Raw genomic sequence first — 25,603 nt, 5'->3', positions numbered from 1 at the left:
TTCTGGCAATCAGAACATGTTCCTGAAATATTTTGAATTCCTTTAGCAGCATTTAAGTAGGCAGATGCTGCAAAACAACTTCTCGTTTAATTGGCACTAATAGAAGTTTTATCAGGATTGGATCTGCAGACATCTGCAAATTTCAGCTACTTTCTCCAGTCACCTTCCTGCTCAGTTTATTTCAATCTTGTGTGTCATTCATACAGGCCATGGCATTTGGAGTGGGACGTTCTCGGAGCATCCCCCTTTCGATGTCCCAGATGAGAATGGCAATTATTTGTCTCCAGTTGTTGCTGGTCTCTACATGTTCTTGACTATGATAATTCTGTTGCAGGTAAAAGCCCCCAAAAATCTCTATTAACTTCAAGGAAGACGTTATTTAAAACTGTGTATGTTGTTAATAAGCAATTAATAGCAAATTAAGTAATACCTATTAGCTATCTGAAACCTTATTAATCCTATTGCTAGAAGAGTTTCAAAACATCCAAATGTGAAGTAGTGCCTTTCTGTTTGTTTGTTTTTGCTTTCTTTTCAACTACAGATTTTTCTTTGTTATTGTTGAACACCACTAGGATATAGGTAGGAAAGATATGTATTATATTGTTAAATAGCTGCAAATTTCTGACATACACACTAAGGCAGATATTTACATCCAAATGTCACCTTTTTTTTCTGCCTGCATCTGTCATTCTGAAAATAGGACTGTCAGGGTCTCAGGAAAACAGTGAAACAAAAATTATTGTCATTTTTGCTAATGGGGAATAATAACTAGGTATGGTTGTACTGATTTGGGAAATAAGCTAAATTAGGAGGAGGAGGAGTCTGAAGGAAGTTTTTAATGCATGGGAATTGCTTGTGTAACTTTTTCTTTTTTATGTAAGAGTTGCCATATATGCTAGTCCATCCTTTTCAGGATGCATCTCAGGTTAGATGTGCTTTGTAAGAGCATCCTCTGAAAGATCCAAGATTTTTGCATATAGAGCTCCAGGCACCTTGTCTTAAATTTGTCATTTACTGACCCTGTTTATCCATTGCTGTTCTATGATGGATTTCTTTAATTTATGATCTGTTTTTCAGTTTTACTGTATGTCTTTGGAGAAAACTGCTTATCTGCTTTTTCTGGAAAGTGTTGGTACATCTGTGACAGGATTTTGCTGAGAGGATGCAGTAAGGCTTGTTTTACCCTCAATGAGAATTTAATTTCTTTCAGGTTTTAATCCCCATCTCTCTCTATGTGTCCATTGAGTTAGTCAAGTTGGGCCAAGTCTTTTTACTTCACAATGACATTGACCTGTATGATGAAGAAGCAGATTTGCCCATACAGTGTCGAGCTTTAAATATTACTGAAGATCTCGGGCAAATCCAGTATATCTTCTCAGACAAAACTGGGACACTAACAGAAAACAAAATGGTATTCCGACGCTGTACTGTTGATGGAAATGAGTTTTCACATCAGGAAAATGGTGAGAGACGTGTTATGCTTGTTTTTTCTCTCTGAACTACTAAACATTATCAATGGAAATATTAACGTTTAAAACTACTGAGCCTTCCAATGATTGACTGCAAGTAGAGCTTTGATGCTTCCTTTTTGTGAGGGACTCCTATTGTGGAGCTTCTCCAAAGTGAAGGAGTTTTCAGTGATTCTGAAGCCAAGTGTGAAGATCTCATGTTCCCAGTGCAGACATCTCTTGTGCTGCTCTGAATACCCATTTGAGACTGCAAAGGGAAGATTTTATCGTTCATTTCTGCAGGTAGTTAGTGCCAGACAACCTTTTACAGGCTCACAAACTGAGATTAGTTAGCAATTAAACTCAGTGGGTCCAAAAGTAATTACCATAAAGTCTTCTGTGTGATATGAAAGATTGCAATTGTGTGTTTTCTAGAGTAGACCCTAGCTGCAGTCCGTATTTGGGGCTTTTTGAATTTGTGTTTTTGACTCCGGCCCATTGTTGCTTGTTATTTTCTCTACATAGTTCTAAGGGTTTTTTAAGCTGACAAGCAGCTGCCAAAGAAATGTTTGTGCTCTGTGACTGAAAACATTAACAACGCTCTGAATTACCATATTTCACTCTCTTATTCCAGTCAACTGCAAAATGCAGCTTAAGAGCCTGAGCATTATAAGAAGTCCATAAAAGTGATCGCTTTGAAAATATATTTTTATTTTCTTGCGATCATAAACATTTCAGAGTGGGATTTGTCAGAAACTGAAGTCAATAGCAAAGTTTTTTGATGTTGCTTTTTGAATTGTTTTCGTTTTGCTCAGTCTTGTATTTTGCTCATTGTTTGTTTCATCTTTTCCTAACTAACCGAGGAATTCCTCATGAGTAAAATGAGGGGTAAAATTTCATTTTTCTCTCTTTGCAGCCAGACGTCTGGAAGCCCACAAGGAGTTGGATTTAGATGATGAGGACTTTGCAAACTTCACTCTTCCTCCCAACATTGAGCGACCAGGCACTTACAAACAGGGGACAGTAAGACCTTTAAGGAGGTCCCAGAGTGCTAGGGCTCACTTTCAAGGCCACATAAGGCAGAAGTCTCTTGGTCGTCGTGACAGCAACCAATCTCAAGTGGCATTCAGCAGCACCATCGTGAGTACAAGCAGACAGAGCTGATACATTTTAAGCAGTTCTCCTGTGTATTGCATTTTGTGATGGGAAGCCCGTAGATATGCAAGAGAAGACAAGACATGAAGCGGGCCTGAAGGAGAAGTAGCTGAGTTGGAAAGAGGAAATTCTAACCCTGGTGGAGCTGAGAGTTACTACATCAGGGTCCTTGCATGGAACATGCAGCTAGCAGATAGTAAGGGGGCTAAGGGAGGGCTTGGGAACAAGACTCCTTCTCTCAAAGGCTGCAGCAGAAGTGTGGGAAGCAGTGCTGGGAGCTTTGTAGTGTGTCAAAAGATAGTGTTGCGTTTCATTAGAAACAGAAAAAAAGTGACACTTTTTACATAGGTAATATAAATGAAGTTAAGATGGCATATCAGAGTTCGTTCTCAAACCTTGCATGGTGTTTAATAACCTTTTTCCCCTTCAGTAGTTATATAGCCCCTGCCTCGTTCCAAGTACTGACCAAAGTACTTGCTGCTTACTTGCAGTAAATGCTGTCTTCGTTGCACTTCCAATAAAATCTTAGGCTTATCTAAATTTTAGACCAGAAACTTTCAAAAATCTGATACAACCTAATTAAATTTTGAAGCAGAGGAAAAAAAAAAAAGACTGGCTTTTTAACAGACATTTTGGAGTTTTTTGTTGGCTCTAGAAGAAAGTTGAATGTTTTCAAAATCAGAATTCTAATTAAAACTAAACGCCATTAAAGAAAACTTCCAAATATTTATTTTAACAAATGCTGGTAAATACAGAGTTCTCAGAACTTTCTTTGAAGTCATTCTTGGCAAAGCTTTTGACTTGCTGACTTTTTTGGAGGACGCAATTTTAAATAAGTTTATGTCAATATCTTGCTCACCTCACTCAGTTTTCCTAATATGCAGAAGTAGATATGAGATAGTTACTCAACCTACTCATGGAATAAGAGGGTTTTTTTTTTGCCTGCGCTATCCTATTGTTTTCCAGTCCACATGTGATATTAAGAATCTCTCCATACCCATTTGCTTTATGGTCATGAGAGGTCCAGGATAGTAAATTAATTCCTTGCCAGAGATATTTCCCTAACTATATCTTCTTATCTGCCTCAAGTCTTATTTTTTCCACAGTAGAAACAGTATCTAGGGAGCTGGTATCAAACACTTGCTTTGTAGAGGAAGATTAAGCTGCTGTCATGGAAATAACCTGTGCTAGCTGCTAATAGGTGTCACTTTATCTAGATAAATCATTTAATCTCTGTGACAAATATAAAGATGCAGTAGAAATTTAGACAACTAAATATTGCCCAAAGCCTGTCCTATATGGTGATATCTTTCAAATGATGCATAGCAGTGTCTTTCTTATACCAGCCAACCCAATTTCCTCGTAGTAAAACGGGGGTAATGAGACTTTCTATGTCTTTATTTTTGTATACCCGTTGTGGGTAGGGATTTGCTGTTCTTTGGAACTTCTATGTCGTGTCTGATGTGTTTGCACATCCCTTACAACACCCACAGCATCCTGAGTACTCCACTTCCACTCGAGTACGTTTCAGCTGTCAAAGCTGCTTAAGACAAAGAAATCTTTGAATATTATGTAAGTGAAAAAACAAAGGTTGCTATTTTAATTTGACCCTTGCAGAGTCTTTCTGGGTGAAGAGCTCTGTTTAAAATAAATATTCAGTGGCAGTCAACAGTCATCAAGCACAATTCTCACTATGAAATCATGAGACTGAGCTTCCTCAGATGAATGCAATATAACAGAAAAAAAAAACTGCTTTCTGCAATAAACAATATAATGTCTAAAGGCCAGTCGCTGGGTCTGTGTAGGGTGTTTGTTTTTTTCTTAATAGATGTCAAGTTTCCAAAGGTTACTTTGCCAGCTACACAAAAACTGTTTGTGAAAACTGGTAGCCTCAGATAATAGGAAAATTGAAGAACTTTGCACTGCTGAGAAGACACAGTGGTTTGGGGTAAGGGTTAGCACAGGGTCTGCTAGGAGCACCTGCAAGTCAGAAGGGTTGCCAAGAAAATCATTTTAAACCAAATGCACTGTTAACATAATAGTATCCTACAAAATGTAAAGAGTTTAATTGGAAAGTATCTGTGCTAAACCAAAGAAAATCATTTACAAATGTCAAATTCATACATGAAAAATTTGAAAGGAAGGTTATCTATGCAGGAATCAGAACAATTCCTGATTCTAAATCAATCTTACATGAATTGGTGATAAGTGGATTGTATATATTGTTTGTTGTACAGTGTTGTACAGTGGTAGATGTTTGTGCCTTCAAATCGGTGTGTTTGAGGCTTCATCCCCCTTCCTGGAGCAGTTCTGCAATTAAGAAGCTGTGCAACCTGCCTGTCTGTGAGCTCGTGCTCGCTGCCTGACAAGTTGGGATGTTTTGCTGAAATCTGAGAAGCTCTTGTTAATTAATGTGTTCATCTCAGTGTGTCTCTGAGATAGACATGAGAATGAGGGAAGGTTCATGGTGTTTGATAAAGTTAATTAAATTGGAGCCTGCAGATTCCGGAAGAATAAATAAATAGCATTGTTTGTCTTTTCTGGAGTAAAAATAGCATAGGTATGATGCAGAGTCTAACTCACAGGGCTCACCCTCCATTTTCCCTCCTTCCCATACTTTTGTCTGGAGTCCTCATGACCCATGTGGAACCACTTGCCTTTAATTCTTTCAGTTTGTAAGACGTGATAAATCCTGTGTCCACCTGCAGCCTCTAGCAGCTCAGTGGCAGAATCTTTGCAATGAGAGGAAGCTTGACCAGGTTTTTGGTAATGGAATAGCACATTTCTGGCTTACTGTCAGCAATCATATCATTTGCTTTTTATGGATGCACATCAGAAAAATAGAGATCTGGCCATTAACAGTTACTGTTGTTGGAAAATTAGAGATTGGCTTGGACCAATCTGTCTGAACTCAGTGCAAGCTATTCACACAATTTAAAGCTGAGAATTGCTGTCATCTCTGGAGTGTTTATTACTGATACCGTAAAAAGGTGTTATGTCTATTTATGTCTTATGCTTTACATGGATAGGGAAAGATGGAGGAAAGGTGTAGGCTTTATTTCAGAAATCTCACGGGTCTGAGACAGAAATACAGTGACTTATTATTTTAATTTATGAAAAGTCTGGAGAGAAAAGGTTGAGTCCAAATTAGAAGTATCTAATGCAATTGGGAAAAAGACAGACACACCAGTTCTTACACATCTCCAGTGAGAACAGAAACTAATTTTTATTCTGTCCATCTAGCCCTCTGGAGAGACAGCCTTCAGCCCAGCAGGACTCCGTTCCATTTAGAGCCTAGAAGGCAGCACTGGCCGCCTCACTGCCAAGGTTTTTCCTAATTTGGTTTCTTGTGGCTGCTGCAGATTCTCAGAGGGAAAAATAATGTACTGTAAAACCAGGACTGCTCTCTCTGTTTGACAGAAAGATCTAACTGAGCTTTGGAAGGAGAAATATTATAAACATTTGGAATGAGATAGAGCATTGGCACTTACTCTGTGCTTAGATGCTGCTCCAAACTAAGATTTTGACAGTGTTTCCTTCTAGACTTAAATATTCAAATAAATAGCAGCCTGCTTTTGGAAACATTTCTTGAAGATTTCAGTTCTCCTGTGATATCAGATTTTAGTGTCATTAGGTAGGAAAAAAGCTATCAGATGACACTAGCCATGTTATAAATAATATGTTATCGTTTTTGCTAACATACTAACATTTGTAGGGCAATGCATTTAATTGATAATAATCATTAATGGTAACACTTTTCCTTCCTTTTTCCCTATTTGCTGGTCAATGGACATGTTTGTTCATCTGAGTTTTCATATCTCCTGAAATCCTTAACACTGAAAATAGGCAAAATAGGGAAATTCTCATCAGTCCTGTTTTCACTGGATGTGAAAAAGCACAGGAGAAAGAAAAACTTCTCTAAGTTGTGTGTGTGTTGTTTTGTTTTTAAAATCTATCCTGAGGCCACAGTTGGCCTGTCAGTGTCTCTGACAATTTTTTTAATTTTTGAAGAGGAAAATTTTGAGTTCAGAAAGGTTCAGCTGAAGCAGAATACTCATTAGTGAGTTGTCATTTTTAGCATGAACATTTAGAGGCACATATTGAGGATACAGATACTAAAAAAAGGAGAGGGGGGCAGAATGAAGTTGCCTAAGAGGAGCTGAGATCCATATATAATTAATTGTGGTTCCTGATTTTTATTCTAATTGTGGCAATGCATGAGGAAATGGTATGGACAGCTGGGCAAACACTCAGGAAGTTTCCAATGGTTACTGTTTCAGCTGAATATAACCCCCAACATAACAGTTTTAAGAGTCACATCTGTGCATATACGTGCTTCATTGGCAGTTAAGATACTTGCAATTGCTGTATTTAGCAGGTTCAAATATAGGCAGCAGATATACAGTCACCCGTTGCATGTCACAGCATAGTATTCTGAAAGGCTCCTAAAGAATGACCATTTAACCTCAAGGTTTTCAGCTTCTGAAAAAGGACCTTAAACAGTAACTAAAAGATATCAAGATTATCCTCAGCATGTACCAGTTTTTTAGAGGAGGGGAGTGTTTCCATGTTTAAGACTTTTTACTATATGCGATGCAAAAAAAACTTGGAATTGTTGAACCGGAGAAAGCAGAACCTCTCACAGCAGAGAAGGTTAGTATATAATCTTGCTCCATCTTTGGGTTTCAATTGAACTCTGCACTGCAAAATAAGCAATAGATTTATTTTCAATTATTAGGGTGATTTAAGAACCTCTACTCACTTTAGCAAGCAGGAGTTACAATGCAGCTAATGCAGCTCAGCTTCAGTAACCATGAATGTGGTTGATTAATTGCTGTTGCGTATCGGGGAAACATCAGAAAACTATGCCAGAATGAAAAAGGGAGAGGGTAACAGCTGAGATGAACTAGAAAGGAGCTAAATCACTTTGCCAGTTCCTTAAAGAAGGCTTCCAAATCTGCTGGCTCACACAAAGATCTGTATTTTAAATTTAGAAGCTCTTGTTAAATATGGTCCTGAATTAAATCCAAACTAGACTCTGCTAACATGTAATTTCCAGTAAGAGTAGTATTCTCATAGCTCTATGTCAGATTAAATTGTAGATAAGTGACCACTGTTAAGTAGTTTGGCTTTCAAGTTTAGGTTTGATTAGAAAGAGTGTGGTAGTGGAATTGCAGTATAACTTCACCAACAAATAAGATATATGTATATATTTATTGCAAAGCTGAAGAAGAACAATTTGAGATCATTTCTCTTTTGGGATCCAAAGCCAAATGATTTTAGAAATGAAAAGTGATACTACTATAACCAAAAATCATGTGTAAACTGTAGTCTCATTTGAAGTTACAATCAGCACCTCAATTTGGAATACTCTTTAATGCAGTAGTCCAGAGTTTCAAAGTTTGAGAGCTAGGTTATTCTGATTCTAGTAGATCTCAAAAGAAATAAAATGTGAACATGTCATTTATTTTAAGATGTTTTTCCTTTTAGTAGTCTGATTATGCAGCCTTCAGAACTGCATCTTCTCTTGCAGATGTTAGGTCCAGAAGGCGTTTGCCTTACATAATTCTAGGTATAGATTCAATGAGAGGAAATAGGAAACTGGGAAGGTGATTGATCTTCAGTGGGAACAGTCATAAATGGGAATAATCTACATGAAATAATTTCTCTTCCAGGAAAAGGATGTGGCTCCTGATAGCAGGCTGCTGAGAAGAGTGAGAGAAGCTGCGCTCCGGACTGAAAACCTGTCTCCGTTTGCAGATATGAAGACTGCCACGGCCCTTACTGACTTTTTTCTAGCCCTTGCCATCTGTAATACAGTTGTGGTCTCTACAGCTACAGAACCAAGACAAAGGGTAATCTTAAATTTCTGAAGAAAATTTGTTTTGTTTGATCCACTTAACAACATAGAAAGCCATGTTCAGTGAGAGGCTGAGAAATGCCTTCTTTGGGAGTTTTTCTCTACTACTTGTACCTTTTGTGTAATGTCTACTGTTTTGTTGCTTGCATATATCTCTGCCTGACATTGCACCTTATGTTTGATTAATAGCTATGACCACCACCATTTCTGCAGCTTCCCTTTTAAATTTTAGATTATATTTACAGTAAAAAAATCCTTTGAGTACTGGATTTTCTCTGGTTTCTTGGGCCATTAACAGAATTACACGGGGCTTCATTCTCTCTCTGCTTCAGTGGCAGAGACTCAAATCACATTCAGATTTGAATGACAACTGACTTGTGACTCCTCTACTGAAATCTCCTACCCTAGTTAAACAGAAGAAGAAATTGCATCAGATATTTTTTATTATTATTGTCATTAAGGTGCAAAGAGCATTGAGGTTTTGGAAAGCATCTTGTATCTCACATTTACTTATTTTGAACCAGATTATACCCATGTTTTCTCCTATCTCTAGGTTACAGTTCCACCACAAATAAAGCCTTCGGGAATCACCCTGGAGAGGATTCATCAGATGTTCCAGCGGCTCAAGCTAGCAAGTCTCAGCCAGTCTCTTTCATCATCTCAGGCCAGTTCAGACCTCGGAGCTAGCTTTAGTGCCAAGAGCACAGAAGAGCACCTGGCCACGCTGGATTGCTGCGACAATGACGACGAGTGCTACGACACCCCTGGGAAGGGTGGCACGGATATTGGCAGCGCTTCCTTGGAGGAGGTATTTAAATCCGTTTCTCCCAGCTCTTTGCCATCAGAATTTTGTTACGAGGCTGAAAGCCCAGATGAGGCGGCTCTTGTCTATGCTGCCCAGGCCTATAGCTTTACCTTGGTGTCCCGGACTCCAGAGCAGGTGACCGTGCGCTTGCCCCAAGGCACACTCCTGACTTTTGACATTCTGTACACCTTGGGGTTTGACTCGGTAAGGAAGAGGATGTCCGTGGTGGTGAGACACCCTCAGACCAAGGAGATCATCGTCTACACAAAAGGAGCTGACTCGGTTATAATGGACTTACTGGACGACCCAGCCAAAGGTAATTAGCCAGCGAGCCAGCTATGTTATGCCTCCTACAAATTCGTGGAACAAGTTTACAGTACTCTTGTATTCTATAAATATATGCATTATATATAGTATATTATGTATATTGTATTATACATATTGTATCTAGCTGCTAGGTTTATAAAAAAAAGAATCACAAAATCACAGAATGGATGAGGTTGGAAGGGACCTCGAGAGATCATCTAGTCCAATCCCGCTGCTCAATCAGGGATCGCACAGGATCACATCCAAGTGGGTTTTGAAGATCTCCAAATCATTCTTTACCCTCGTCCTACTCCCGCTCAGTAGATATTCAGGGGAATACATGGCAAGATCAGTTACAATTTGACTTTCTGTGCCTCCTACATATCAAAATATTGCTTAAGACAAATGTTACGAATACCTACAAAAATGGAAATGTAATTAAAACAAGAAAAATAGGGAGCAAGCCTACTTTGGAATACTTTAGAGTGGGCCTACAGGCTTTGTTTCCTTTCTGAGATAAACTGGTGGAATTCCATAAACTGAGGACATGAAGGAGTTGAATTGAGAAAAATACACCGAGAAGCAGTGGGAGGAGAACAAGAGGGAATAAACAGGGAGACAGACATGCGGATGGTATTGACAGAAAGGACCTTGCTACGAAGGAGGGCCACCAGCAGCTAATCCTGTGGGGAGTAGGCCTACTCTCAACCTTTACCCTCCGGACTACTCCCCCTCTCCCTCAGTAGATATCCAGGAGAATACATGGTAATATCACTTACAGTTTGACTTTGTGTGTCTTTTACATGTCCAAATACTGCTCAAGACAAACGTCTTTAATTGAAGCTTAAAAAGTAATAAAAACCATTCCAAACTCTTTGGCATATAAGCCATAAAAATGGCTTAAATGGCATAAAACGAAACAAGGAACTACAGGTTTATGGATTTCATGGCCAGTATTTATGGGCTGTGAAAGGAATTGGTTTTACGTTAACATGCAGTCTCCCCTAGTGCCCACTCCTTTTTAATCTTAGGTCATTAGGTCTGAAATGATCTGTGCTTAAAATACAAATCTTTTTGCTGTATTTCCCAGCTGAAATTAATGCACAGAAAAGAATGAGAAGAATAAGAGATAAAACACAGAAACACCTGGACTACTATGCCCGTGATGGCCTACGAACACTGTGCATAGCTAAGAAGGTAAGAGAGCATTAGCTTAATATTGTTTACAGCTCTGCTGTGTCTGTGCCAACGGGTTTACTAGGAAAAAAGAAGTTACAAGTCTTGCTGCTTCAGAGAGCAAGCCCATTTTTATGTCCTTCGGTTTGATTGTTCCTGCCTTTTTTACTGCTTTCTTCCTCAGCGTCTAACCAGGATGAGCAGATAATAGATTTTTAGTCAGTCTCAAAACATTAATTTCTGCTTCTCTTATAATAACTTTAACTGACCTTACTTAGAGTGGTTCCAGGCAAGAAAGCAAATGTTCTTGGAAAAGTAAATACTTTTTTTTCTCTCTTTTGTTTGGCATTCAGCTTGCAGAAACCTTGACCTCAGCCTGAGACAGTAAATTTTAGCCTGTTACTTTGATACAGAATTCTCTGTGCAACAAATAGGCCATATTCAAGTTCCAGTTCAGAATCCCAGCTAGGGTCCCTGTGATCAACAATTCCTCTTGAGGACCTTTTTACGTCTTAGCTGTAGTCAGTTTAGACAAACAGGAAGTCTATTTTGCTTCTTTCTTTTAGTTCCCACAGTCTTCTGTTACAAAAGTTTGTGTTATTTTAAAGCCAATATAATACTTGACCAACCTGGATAGGAGTTAAGTCTCTGCCATTGAGAATGTTGTCATCTTTCTCTTCCTACTTGTATTTGAAATGAGTTCTGCTTCAATTCCATTATGCAGGTCTTGACTGAAGATGACTTTCAAAAATGGGCCAATTTTCGTCGTGAGGCAGAAGCTGCAATTGACAACAGAGATGAGCTCTTAATGGAGACAGCCCAGCATCTGGAGACCAAACTCACCTTGCTAGGTAGCTAAAAATAAGAATTGTCATAGTCAGTGAAGTATCACTTGCTCTTTTGTGATATTCTTGGCAATCAGACAGGCAACAGCTTATACTAATTTATATTGAAAAGGCTTCTTGTGAGATTTGGAAGTCTCAAGGCCAGCATACACAATGCAATGACAATGTCTAAACAAGTTTGTGTGCATTTTGGGCAGCAGTAACTTGGAAAAAGTGTGCTGAAGCTTTCCTGTGCCATGAGTTAAGAACACGGATATTGCATGTGGCTCACACGGTATGAGGCAGATAATGTAGTGCACGTAATTGTCACGTCTGTGTCCTTAGATAAACCTGTAAAACACTGTTTATTAACTTCAATGTTGAGCAAAATCTCCGAGAAAATTTCTGTAATGGTAAAGTGGTATGATAAAAACATTAACTAAAATTGCTGTCCACACACATGCATTCCTGTTGCTGGACTTCTGCAGTCGTTGCATTCTGTCATGTTTGCTTTCTCCACTTTTACAAAGTGACATATTTTGCATTAAAAGTTGCTGCTATGAGTGCTTGTGTGTTACCCATCAGGCATTATTTTGCTAAATTAGGGAGCACGTCATTGCTTTCTTTTCTATTTCGTTTCCAGATGTTTTGTTGTTTATACTTTGATTTTCAGGGTTGCCTAATTTTCATCTTTCTGTGCGTACAGTCTGTGCCCATAATCTGTTATCCTGAATTTCTGTGATTACAAGCTATTAGCATTATGGCTTCCTATAATATCTGCAGTGATTTAAAAAATTATAGTAATAACAGTAAATACCATCAGTAGAATCACAGAAGAGGCAATGCAGCTATTGTCAAAATCTGTCACCCTTGCCACCTGTAAAGGCTGTATATGCTTTCTCACCTCATTTCACAATAAATATTCTTTTAGCTTTAATAACTGCCCATCTTCAATGTATAGCATCTTCAAACTGACCTCTAGTGGAAGAGATAAAAAGAGGAATATTGTGACATTCAGATGGTGATTTCCTTCAGGACGAATATAAGCATCTGCTTTTAAGTTTGCACATTTTTAAAAAGAAAACTTACCTTTTGATGAGTGAAGCATCTGACGTGACAATGGGATAGCATTAATTTAAGTAGTCGAGATTCATCCTTTCTGATTGCCGTGATAAGACTTGATGCAGTACATTAAAAATGCATGTGGTGTAATTCCTCTGCCAGTGTGTCATCATTTTGGATTAGTAAGAAGAAAATAAATGCATTGTTCTAGCACCCAGTAAAATGAAGGGCCAAGAACTGTTGATAGCTGATGTGTTCAGATCTTCACCGAAATGTAGATTTTATACCTCTGATTATTGATTCCTTGGCTCAGCTCTCTATAAGCGCAGGATCATGATTTGAAGTCAAAGACCTTTTAAAATAATACTAGTAATAAGGGTAATAATAATAAAACACTTAAAACACATGAATAGGCAACGTGATTACCAAACAGAAGAATCTTAATTCACTCCTTTTCCATTTGCCTAGGAGCAACAGGGATTGAAGATCGGCTGCAGGATGGAGTGCCTGACACTATTGCAGCTCTTCGAGAAGCTGGGATACAAATCTGGGTCTTGACAGGAGACAAACAGGAAACAGCAATTAACATTGCATATTCTTGTAAACTTCTGAATCAGAGAGACACTATCTTTACCATTAACACCGAAAATAAGGTGAGTACAGTGAAATGCATAGTTTGGGGGGGTTTGTTTCATGGCTTGCAGTTTGGCACTGGTTTGTTTTGTGCTGTATTCCGCATGAGAAAACGCAACTGACAAAAACTCGCATGGCAGTTTTAGGAGAGGCCATAAACTCTTGAGAGCACAGGGGACACATAAGCCATGGCTGCTTTGTGGGAGATCAGCTTTATCAGGCTAAAATATAATTAATTTTATAAATGAAAGTGATCTTTAAATAAATGACCTGAATAGTGTCCTTTCAAAAGAAGGGTAATATGCAATTTAGGTGTCTGATTTCTTAGTGATATTGACATTTGACCTTTCCCAATGGAAATCTGAGCTGTGGTTATATTCTGACTTAAGGTGATATCTGTAAGGTGATGTTTGGAGAATACTCTAAGAGTCAATATGGAAAAAATAGGCAACAGTAGATTTTATTAAATTCAGAAATTTATTGTTGCACCTTTCATAATAGGGTTAGCCTTGATTTTGTGTAAGCAGAATTGTCCTTTCTCAAAATCCTAAAAATAGCTCTTGTGGGCCTGTTGAAAATGCAGTCATTTTCTGGACAGTCCACGCTGGTACCCATAGTGTTGATGACTGGGTACATGACTCCTTCAGATGGCTATAGGAAGGCTAAACCAGATCCATTTGCTAAGGAGGATTCAGGCCTGGCAACGTGGAAAGTCCAAAGCTGCAGAACATCAGCTGCCCTCATCCTGTGCTTGGCTGCTTGGGTACTTGCGTTGCCCGTGCGGGCCGTGCGTCCTCGGGGACAGCTGTGTCCTCCTCCGGCAGGGTTTCCTGGGCCACCTGCACTTCTCTGCTCTGCTTGTCTTCCCCCAAGACACCCCACAATATCCAAGGTTCGTTTGTGGCCCTGAGTGGGGACACACTTCCCTAGGTAGTGTGAGGATGAGGGGGAGGGACAGCCGAGTGCCTGGCCAGGTTCAAGCAGAGCAGAGAATTGGGCAGCTTGGTTCCTTTCTAGAACACGAAAGTCATTTATCTTGGCCTCCACCCCACCACAGAGGTGGGTTAGTGATACACACTTTGCCTGTCTCTGTAATGCTTCAGTGAGGATTGATTAAATAATGCAAAAATACTGAGTATTTTTATTTCGATAGGCAATTGTATAGAGCAGCTAGATGGCCTACTTTCTAGCTACTTTTGTCTGCAGTTAGTAGCTCTCTAAACAAGAATAAAATTCTGTACAGACATCTCTCTCCTTTAATGTCATAGAAATAGGGAAACAGGCAAAGATGATATGGAATTTGGCACAGAATGCACTCTTTGCTTCAATGTGTAATTTCATTTGATACGCATATCTGCTTTAAGGGAAGGCAGAATGAATATATTTAGGATGGAAATTAGAAGATGCTTTCTATCAGAGATGTGACACTGCAGACAGGACCACCCTGGCTCCAGGAAGCACAGGGACACGTACGGGCCTACTGCAGTTGATCCAGGCTCGTATGCAAAGTTTACAAATATCTGTGTGAAATGTGTGTGGTTCACTGGGCACTGGGGTTACTACGTTCACATTTACCTCTATCCCTTTTGAGCCAAAGCCTGGGACACCGATTCTGCAAGAGTTTTCCAATGGCAAAAGCAGGGCAAATAATATACACAGAGGGCCACTCCTTTGACACAAAAAAACTGATTAACTTTGACAAAATTAACCCTTTAAACTAAATACCCATTAAATGATAAAGCCCTTGACAAAGAGTTTCCAAAAGATTATAGCTAATGAAGTGAATCCTGCAAGATATACCTCAATGTTTCCTCATACCTACAATTAATTTTGCTTTCTGCTGGGTGTTTGTGTTTGTTCATGATCAAGCACTGAGCACGGTCCCCTGGGTAATTCTGGGTTAACAAACTGAAAACACTCTCAGGCTGAAAAGCATTTTTATTAGTAAAGCTATAGCAGTGGTAACACATTTGTAATCACTCAAAATGTCACAGTTGTCATCATGGTTGTTAGCAACTACGTGGTCTCAACGGTGAGATGACCCATATTGTGTGTGTGTGCATGTATATCTGTAAGTCTGTGTGGACATGCACACATTTACAAATATATAGTTAGACAGATGGATGGATAGATGTATATATTAGTAATTTGGCCTCTCAGCATAAAACCATTTTTGACCTTAAAGATAAATGTAAATATTTGGGCACTAAAGAGAATTTTGGGATTTTCGTGATGCACTGTTTTTCACCCCATTGCCCATTCCTGCAAGAAATGAAATTAACTTCATACAATCCTGGCTTTGCTAAAACTCTGTTTTTTCAGGGCTGAAATCTTTCACTGTCTTCATCTGTTCTTTTTTGCTGCCTAATACTGTTTTCAGCATTTTTCCTTCATCCCATAAACTTTTGAAGTTTTAAGAAAGGAGTGAAAGCCAACAAAAGACAACAACTGTCAAGGGCAACAGTTAAAGAACAGAAATGGTTGACTTTAGTAGGAAGGGACTTTATGAAGTCCCTGAACAGTTCCACCCGTGAACACAGCAGCTTATCAAAACACTAGAAATCACATATATTCCAGTAAGAAGCAACACAAGTAGGTAGTTTGTGGAGATTCATTTTAAAATGCAAATCAAGACAAACCTGGAACTTTCGGTCCGTTCACAAGAAGGTGATACTTCTTGGATATTTTATGGATTTTTTTACTGTGCAAGCTAGATGCAAGATTCTATTAGATGTCAGAGACACATTTGATTCCAGAAGCTCCCACTTAAGTGTAATTTAAATCTTGCAAACATCCTACACATGTACCTTATGCAACATAAAGTGAAAATAGCATTTTAGAACTGAATCATCACTCAGTAGAGCGGATAGGAGAGATAGAAAAGGGAGTGATTAGCTCCTCAGGTATTCAGTGTCATGCCACAGAAAGAGCACAGTTATTACAACCAGGCAGCAAAATAACTTTTAGATGATTCTTGGTTGTGTGTCTCAGTGGTGTGCCAATTTAGGAGATTCATATGGGAAAGCAAAATGAGCCTTTCCATTTGGTTCTAAGTCAAGTCGGGGTTTTGATCCAAAATGAGTAAATTTGCTGAGAGACAAAGACTTATTTGTGACTCAGGAACAGTGCTGGGCAGCTTTTTTTTTTTTTTCCTTCTTCTGTCCTTAGCACAAATGTCACAGACCTAATTTGTCACCTAGAAAAGGCCAAATTGTCAAAACCACTGGGCAGTTTGGAAAATGCAAACTTCTCATTTCTCTACCATAGTTCTGAGGGGGAAAAAAACACAAACCCTCAAATATTTCACATAATTGACAGTAGAGCTAGCTTTAAAAATCTTCTTTAGATAGGCATAATCAGTACTCTTTGAATTCTCAGCACTGGTAATGCAAATATGTGCTTTTCTCTTAAACTAATTTCTTACTGCAGTTAAATAGCTGATAAGATGAGCAGTGTTTTCATTAGAGGACTTGATGACGTCGTTGAAGTAATCTCTGATCTGATGCATTAGTGCGTTTCTCAGTTTTCCCTAATGTTTATCTGATAGGCTTAAACATACTGGCATGATTATATATATACAGATTTTGTAAGGTACTCTGCTGTTAAGAAACATGCAGATAGCTATTTCTGGAATCACTTCTGTTGTCCCACAGGAAACCTGTGAATCTCTCTTGAATTTAACCTTGGAAGAAGTGAGGAAGAGTTGTGATGTGGAAAAACCACAGAGGAAATTTTTTGGCATTGTCCCAACATCTTTACCAGCCCCTGGCCCCCCCTCTCCTGAATTTGGACTGGTGATTGATGGAAGAACGTTGAACGTCATCTTGCAGGGGGGCCTGGAGAAGACCTTCCTGGCGCTGACGCAGCAGTGCCGCTCGGTGCTGTGCTGCCGCTGCACCCCTCTGCAGAAGAGCATGGTGGTCAAGCTGGTGCGCAGGGAGCTCCAAGTGATGACCCTCTCCATAGGTACCTCACTCTGGAATGGCTTACAGTAAAAAGAGGGAAGTGGGCTCTTTTAATTAAGGTTTATGAAGTTGTATGGAATGCTTATGCTGTAATTTGTGCCTCTTTTCAGCTAGATACAGTGGAAAAATAGTATTGGATGTCACCAGCTGCATAAAAGTTCTCTTGCAGTTTTCAGTGAGCAAATGGGGCTCCCATTTAAACTAGGTGAAGACACCCAACCTCCCAGCAGTTCTCCCAGCAGTCCCCTCCACGCAGAGCAGTGCAGATGCTCATGTGTCTGCCCTTCAGTGTGTCCTAGCAGTGGAGGAAGGAAAGCAGTCAATACTAGTTACCACTTTGTGTTTTTATAAAGCCCTTCTTATACCACATATTTTCCAACCAGTGAAAACATTGTTATCCCCAGCGTAGCATTAAGCACCGACTTCTTTGCTTTTTACCTCCAAATAATTTGATTCCCACTGCAGTGTTGCAAAGTGATCCCACTACACTCCTTGCAGAATTGATATTTTACAACTTAAAATTAATATAAATATATATACACACATCAGAAAAAGGAGAGTCTCTTCAAAATTCTCACTTTGCTTCAGAGTACAAAACAAAAAACTTCCGTTTCATTTATTCTGTTTTACCAACTAACCAGATTCACTCTGCGCATTGCAGGCCATCATGGCTGTTTTTTCCCTAGAAATATGGTTATGTATTTTAACATATTGCTGAAAATTGAAATGAGCAGAGTAACTCCTGCAAATAGCTTGTTACATTCAATTGCACTATAAATTATGATTTAATTTGGAAAATTGAGAGAATTGGGGTGCTGCAAAGTCTGTTGCTGAACACATGGAGTTTACCACGCAGAAACATATAAAGCCATGTAATTGTGGATGATGTCAGTGTCCATACAGCTATCCAGCCAAGTCCAATGCCAAGCTTGGGATGAGAGGAATGAGATCTCCTAAGGAGGAGGAGATTGACACCAAGATTAGACCCTAGTGCTCTTGTCTGCTTGATCCCCAGAATCAGCTACCTTGGTTAAGATACATGTTACTATAGAATAGTCTATGCTTAACAGTACAGCTGGGGTTTTTTTATTTTTCTACTAAAGGCATGTAATGTTAAGCATCTTTCCTCACTACTCTGTTGTTCCCACCTGTCTTCTCATTCTAGGTGATGGGGCAAATGATGTAAGTATGATTCAAGCAGCTGATGTTGGCATTGGAATATCTGGCCAGGAAGGCATGCAGGTATCACTTCATTTACCTCCCTTGCTCTTCTACCAAGTGGCTCTTGATGCTTCATGAATTTTATAGCGGCCCTATACTCTGAGTGTCACCTTAAAGGTTGTAAATTGGCATCATTGCTGTCATAAATTAATATGCAGGCCATAATTACAGGTTCAGAGAAAGAAAAAAAAAAAGAAAAGAAACCTAGTGTTTTGAACCAATAATTAACATGCATGGACAAACATCTTTGTTTGTAAGTCTGGAAAATTAACAGGTGATTATCCAGTGATAGGTTAATATCTGGTTCAGAATCATCTCTGCTATAGGTGGTTCTGTTGGTACTCTGTAGATGCTATAGATCAGGTTCTGTTGATTCTCATTCAGTGTTTTCTGCCCCAAATTCTTCCCCCTATTTTCCTAAGCTTGAGGGTTCCATGGAGATAGAAAGTCCCAGTCGTTTTCTGAAGTGTTTTTCCTGCTACATGTTTCAACGTCGAAATTCAAACGTCATTATATGGAGTGGCAAAAGACATTCCGAAGTAATATCCTTTTTATTTTAACTAAAGGCTATGATGGCTAGTGACTTTGCAATCACACGATTTAAGCATCTCAAAAAACTGCTTCTGGTCCATGGACACTGGTGTTACTCTCGCCTGGCGAAGATGGTGATATACTTTTTCTACAAGAACGTGGTAAGATGATAAAGATTTTGGAAGTCTTCATTCTAGAATGGGTTAAGTCCAGGATGGATGGGGGTATGTTTTGTAGGCTGTGCTGTCTTTTTATTAAACTGCAATTTCTCTTTCTTCACTTGTAGTTTTATGGAACGCTTCCCCATTATTAGTAATGTGCTGCATAGAGCATTGAAGAAAATACAGGATCTAAATATCTTTTGAAATAGTGTTATTCCTGAAGGAAGAGGACTCAAGATTTACTAACTTTTATATGGTAGCTCAGGCAACTTTTCTAGCAGTACCCATGAGCCTCAAAATAAGATTTGCATAAGGAACAGCAGATTTTTAGTGCTAGAATACAGAATGATTCTGCATTGAGAAACAATTACCTGTGAAGGCTCTGAATTTTTGCATTTAACTCGATAGGAACCATTTGCAAGCAATGATGCAGTCGTATCTGGTGTTTTTATTAAAAATTTAATGTATATGCAAATGAGCTGTGCATTGAAGAATAATGTAAAGTGGATAAACCTGATAGTAATAGTTTCTGCAAGCCTGTGCAAACAAGTCGATTTGACATGAAATACACTGAGCATGAAAAGCTATTCACTTAGAATTCAAAGTGTCCATATTTTATTTTTTATATAATTCTGAATACGGATTATGTCTTATTGGTGTTAAAATTTATAATGGAAAATGAAATAGAAACTTTTTTTTTTCCCCATGCCTGGGCATCCTTTCAAAGTTCAAAGGACAGTTATTTTTGATATGAAATAGCTCTCCAAGTTGGGATTCTGCTGTTTTATTATCTCCCTCGTACCGTTAGAGAGCAGGAGGCCTTTGATTCCATATTGAGAACAGGCTTGTAACAGGATTTAAAATATAGTGTTCAGAGTAATGAACAATTTGATTAATTATTCTCTGATATTTTCTTAAAGAAAACTAACTGGTGTGAAGAAACTGTGTCACACAGAATTGGTGTGAAATACTTAGGATACAGCGCTTTAAGACAATAAAGTGCAGAGAGACCTACCCTGTCGGTATCGGTACAGGTACCTGTAACCAAAACCATGTGTTTTGGGGAAACAACGTTATAAACCTACGTGCTCCAAAGACCCCATGGAGGGAATGATGAGCGGCACAGACAGTCCACGTGTTATTGCCATTTAAAGGGTCCACAGCAGCTTTAAAAGTGAGGGACAATGCGAGGGAAGATGACAAAGCAGAAAGGCACAGCTCTGTGACCCTCACCACCTGGGGCGAAATGAAATTGTGTCAGTGGGAAGAAAGTATTTCCGAGTGCTCACAGAGCCAGCTGTGCCGTGACATTGGGTTTGTATTTGCTTCTCCCACAGAGCTACGTCAACCTGCTCTTCTGGTACCAGTTTTTCTGTGGGTTCTCTGGTGCCACCATGATAGATTACTGGCAAATGGTCTTCTTCAATCTCATCTTCACCTCGATGCCCCCCATTGTCTTTGGAATCCTCGATAAAGATGTTTCTGCAGAAACACTCTTAGGTTTGCCGGAATTGTACAAGAATGGGAAAAATTCAGAGGTATGACTTGATTGCTGAACTGCTTGATAAGCCAAAGGACCACTTTCTTTGTTTTCCAGGGAGGGAAGGAAAAGAACAGCTTCAAACTCACCAAAAACCAGGTTATCCATTGGTTTCCCTTTTGCTGGTGTCCAGTAAGAGAAACAGTGTAAGAGTAGCTGTCAGAAGAACTAATTAAGAGATACAAGAGTGGGTACAATAGTGCTTTGTGGGAGTAAGGATGGGAGCCTGTTCATGGTTGGAAGCCATAAATAAGTAGGTTTATTCCGCAGATAAGTATATGGCAAAATCCAGTTTGGTACAGGCAGGATGCGTTATAGTAAATGAGTGATGTCAGCCCTGTGAACAAAACCCTCAGGTCTGGGAGGTTTTCATTTTAGGGACATTCAGTGTTGTTGATCTAAAGAAACACGGTGGAGCTGATGGATACATAGCTGTACACAGGCTGATTATATTCACACAAAAAAATCTGAATGAGAGCATAGGGAGAGATGAATGAAAGAGGATGAGAAATATAGCAACTGAGAGTAAGAGAGTTTAGCTGGTCCCTGATCAAACTCTGCTGGGATTTGGTGTTTTGAACAGTCTCAGCCCACTGAGGGAGTTCTGGAGGAAAAGCTTGATAAAAAGCTGGCAACAGAAGAGTGACAAGGAAACTCAAAACATGAGATCAGTGAACAAGAGTCCATTTTTTCCTGCTCTCATGGTCAGAAAGAGGCTTTTTAATACATAAAGGTGTTCGTCAGTTTGGTGTCTAAGCTATTCTGGATGTGAACTTTTTATTTTATTTATTTACTTTAACTCTCAGAATTGCTAACTCTTAAGAAATACACATACGAGTTTATATGGAGATTTTTCCTCAAACTTCCTGGTAAGTTTAGAGAACCAGTCTGATCTCTGTATGTGTGTGACGATCACAGATGCAGACACGTGTATCTGCTTTTGCATATAATAGTACTTTTAGTAAAATCCTAAAGACTTGTTCCCAAATTGCCTTAAGATTTTTCATAGAAAATGATGAAAATGTTAGCAGGTAAATTTTAATGTGCACTTTGTTTTAGGTTACAAAATTGCACAGTATTTAAGAATTCCCTCTCACTGTCTTTCTATGGACTTACGGACTGTGGTGTTTTTTAGCACTGGTGAACATCAGTGGTTCATAGTCTTTCCTGATATTTTTAAAGTCTGTTTATAGGAACACAGACTTTGCGCATTCTCTGCAAGGTTTTTCATTCTTTTCTTAGCAGCTGCTGGACCTCACATACATATATATTATTTATCATTTTGAAGAGAGAGTTGTTGTTTTGGCATTTTGGGTGCACTGAAACAAGAGGCCTATCCTTCTGTCGCTCCACTGATGCTTCCTACTGCAGCCCATCTGTGTCACCATAGGTCCCAAGATAAGTTTAAATATGACATGATCATACTTTAATGGCACAAAGTAGATTCTTTAATGGAAGAAGCCATAAAAGACAATAAATTTGCCCAACTCTATAGCCCCTGGAAGAGCTATGTGTGAAAAATAATTTGAATAAAGAGGTCCTAGGGGAAGGGATGCGGCAGAGATTCATGACGTCTGACTTGGCAACACTTTGTTGACTGGCTAATCTTCTTAATGTCCCTCTATAGTCAACACAGAGAGTATACCTTTTAAGGGGTAAACCCTTTCTTCAAATTGGCCTCTGAAGAGGTGTTTGTACATGAATCTGCAGACTTGTATTGTGATAGAAATACCCAAAGCAAGTATATCTGTAGTAAGAAGAGCTGTGCATCCTATCATAATGACTGTCATCCACAAACTCCTACAGATATACAAGCTGTCAACTTTCATTTTTACAATGTTGGATGCCTTCTATCAGAGCCTCGTTTGCTTCTTTGTCCCCTATTTGGTAAGTACATGGATCATTTGTATTCTCATTTTAATTTTCTTTAAAACGTTGGTGGCGGGGGGAACATGGACTTCTGAATCATTACAGTTTTTCTCTCTTCCTGTTCTCTAGACCTACAAGGGCTCTGACATAGATGTGTTTTCCTTCGGGAACCCCATCAACACCATCTCCCTCCTCACTATTCTCTTGCACCAGGCTCTAGACATGAAAACATGGGTACGTGTTTGACGTGTGCTGTTCGTGCGACGCTTTTCTGAACAGAGCATTCCGTGCAGACATGGCGTGTCTTTCGCGTTCATTCACTTTAATTCTGGGTCACAAAATTAAGTAGCAAATGCACTGAGATAGTGCAATATGGCAAAGTTGATTATTAGCCTCGGGATAAGAGCTCTGGCAGAGCAGCAGCATTTGCTTCTATTGTGCCTTTGGACATGACAGTCCACAATTTTTGCATACTTTAGTTATATGAGCAGGAAACAATTTGAGATGTTTTTAAGAACTATATCCACTGCTATTGTTTTCTTATTTATTTCTAAGTATTTCTCCTGCTGTGATTTTTAGTAGAAATTTTTAGTAGATATGTTATTTCTATTTGTTCTTTATGTTCTCCTGTCTTAAAACCAGAGTCAGGATCTAGCATACACTGCTGTCATGTTGTGCACTTCTGCTTGCAGACGGTGTTTCATTGGGCCACGATGATTGGGAGCGTGCTGTGTTACTTTATCTTCTCAGTGGTCTACGATGGTCTCTGTGTGGTCTGCAACCCTCCCAACAGCCCTTACTGGATTATGGAGAAGCAGCTTTCGGACCCTACCTTCTATTTACTGTGCCTTATTACCCCAGTCATTGCACTTTTGCCAAGGTTTGAATAATGTACTGGTATCCTCTTAATTTTTAGGCATCTGAGTGAACTAAGAGTAATGATGTCTGTAGATATCAGGTATGTCAGGCACACAGACAGGGATAGGGCTGAAAGTCAGAAATCTGGGTTCTATATTCCGGTTCATGAACCATTAGTTTATTATTAGTTTATATAAACACAGATGACTCACTATGCACCTGCTGTATTTATTTTCTCATCAGGAAAACTTTTCCTTCTGGGAGGCTGCAAAATTTACCAGCACAAGTATGCCACATAAGTGTTCATTATGATGAGCATGATCAGATTCTGTGTTGTCCTATGGTGCCTCATATGTACTTCAGGTCAGGATAAGAAACACATGGTTCACCGAGGGTCTCGTGTCTTTTAGGCAGAGCATCCTGGTCGGTTCTTATGTGATTATGTCTTCCTATCAGTCCACATTCATAGTGTTAGTTTTGACCCTGAGCTTTCTACTGAGAGCTACATCAAATATACGAATAAGAATTCATATATCTATCTTGGGAATTTAGCAAGGCTGGGATTGGTGCTGCCTCAGCAGTACACTGAGCTTGAAGATTTGTATCTTGGTAATTTCAGAGCTGGAGAGTTGCTGTTGCTTTTTGTAGACATCCCAGAATGTTTTGTGTAGAACCCCTGATTTACAGAAAATCCAGCCCCCAGTGTCTGCATTGCTCCATCATCATATCAGCCGTGTTGTAATCACCCTTTGCTAAATATAATCCTTCCCTTTAAATTCTGATAGATTCTTCTTACAACACTGTTTGCTCCTTGTCTCCTTCAGAAACCTACTGGAGTTTAACAGCAAGATTTCTCATGCTTGTTTTGAAATATGTAAATAAAATCCTATCAGAAATCATACTTCAAATGAGGTTTTGCTTTTCAGACAGGAACTGACAAGACAGGGAGAGACGGTGTGTATTCTCTCACTGCATGTACACATATATTTTATATAAATTCTTTGTCCTGAGTGGGATACAAATTATTTTACTGCTTCTTTAGCAAATCCACAAGCTGAGGTTTTTAATTTTTCAGTTTTATGTCATCAAACTAATATCCCTTCTTTAGCTTCTTTTAAGAGTGTAAGTAACCTCCACGAATATTGCATCTCTGCAGTATTTGAGCTTGTGTGTACCTTCCGTGCACTGTTCAGCAAACATTTCCATTATCGTGGTTTATTTAGTATTTTTGTATATGTGTTTGACTCTAAATCATTCAAGATAAGTGTATAGCTGCATACTGTATTAAAATCCAGGAATCAAGTTACCAGATCTCTTCAGAGCAATGGAAAATGAGCAACCGGTTCTGCGTTATGTGAAAAAGATTATGGATGTAACCCACTGTTGAGACGATACATTTTCTTTCTTTCATCAGGTACTTTCTTTTTGTTCTACGAGGAACTTTGGGATCATCACTGATTCTGAAAGCTCAGCAGCTAGATCAACTTCCTAAAGAGCAACAAGATCTTGAAATCCAAAAGTGGAGGTCAAGAAAACAAACTACTACTGATGCATCCATAACATCACCAGCATGTAATGACCTTGATCAAACCGTCAACCACTTATGTGTATCACCATTTTTGCATACCGAAACAGCAGCTGTGTCTCATGGGGACGTAAATGGTCAGGGACTTTCCAATACTGAAAGGAATCCTCTCAGGAAATGGACACCTGAAGAAGGCAGTTATTTCTTTAATAGATGGGCAGATGCTACAGATTCCTCAGCAGGACCTTTTTCTGGCCGTTATCCCCTTGTTCCCAATAAGGTAGCATCTCCTGGTCAAGAGACTAGCAAAATAACTAGAGATAATGCTAAAAAATTTAACCACGGGAGCCATCGGCGATCTGTGAGTGCAGTGACACTCTGAAGAAATACACAGGAATGGAAATCATTTACTGGACATGGTTCTCTGCTGTGCAAGCTGCATGGAGAAACCAACCTTAGGGAAACAGAATTTCTATTTATACTTAACTGTGATCCTCGATACAAAAGAAGAGACAGAAATTTGAAGATATAGGCATGCTAGAGTATTGCAATACGATCTTCAAAGCACATATAGTTGGATTAGTCATTTGATGACTTGTTTTAGTAGCGTAATGTTACATAAGCATCAGACCATTGCTTAGAAATGTACAGTTTTGCACTTTGT

At 39.1% G+C, this 25,603-nt stretch overlaps 1 protein-coding gene across 2 annotated transcripts in view; it reads left to right on the top strand.

Moving 5' to 3' along the window:
* ATP10B (ATPase phospholipid transporting 10B (putative)) overlaps positions 1-25,355 on the top strand; it is a 45,368-nt gene extending 20,013 nt beyond the window's left edge. For both annotated transcript variants that reach the window (XM_088522586.1, XM_088522587.1), the window contains 16 exons: positions 207-334; positions 1,211-1,463; positions 2,365-2,588; positions 8,279-8,458; positions 9,017-9,584; positions 10,665-10,771; positions 11,475-11,601; positions 13,105-13,289; positions 16,923-17,235; positions 18,400-18,476; positions 19,022-19,147; positions 20,485-20,685; positions 22,494-22,574; positions 22,686-22,790; positions 23,249-23,436; positions 24,829-25,355. In XM_088522586.1, coding sequence (XP_088378712.1) covers positions 207-334; positions 1,211-1,463; positions 2,365-2,588; positions 8,279-8,458; positions 9,017-9,584; positions 10,665-10,771; positions 11,475-11,601; positions 13,105-13,289; positions 16,923-17,235; positions 18,400-18,476; positions 19,022-19,147; positions 20,485-20,685; positions 22,494-22,574; positions 22,686-22,790; positions 23,249-23,436; positions 24,829-25,321 — 3,356 coding nt within the window. In that variant the 3' untranslated portion in view covers positions 25,322-25,355. The remainder of the gene's footprint in view (positions 1-206; positions 335-1,210; positions 1,464-2,364; positions 2,589-8,278; positions 8,459-9,016; positions 9,585-10,664; positions 10,772-11,474; positions 11,602-13,104; positions 13,290-16,922; positions 17,236-18,399; positions 18,477-19,021; positions 19,148-20,484; positions 20,686-22,493; positions 22,575-22,685; positions 22,791-23,248; positions 23,437-24,828) is intronic.
* Positions 25,356-25,603: the final 248 nt, after the last annotated feature.

This window comes from Tinamus guttatus, unplaced genomic scaffold (assembly GCF_059628265.1).
Source record: "Tinamus guttatus ecotype Peru unplaced genomic scaffold, ASM5962826v1 Tinamus_guttatus_pri_ptg000155l, whole genome shotgun sequence".
NCBI classification, from domain to species: domain Eukaryota; kingdom Metazoa; phylum Chordata; class Aves; order Tinamiformes; family Tinamidae; genus Tinamus; species Tinamus guttatus.
Note: the sequence above shows the minus strand (reverse complement) of the source record. Positions and strands in the feature narration are given on the sequence as shown.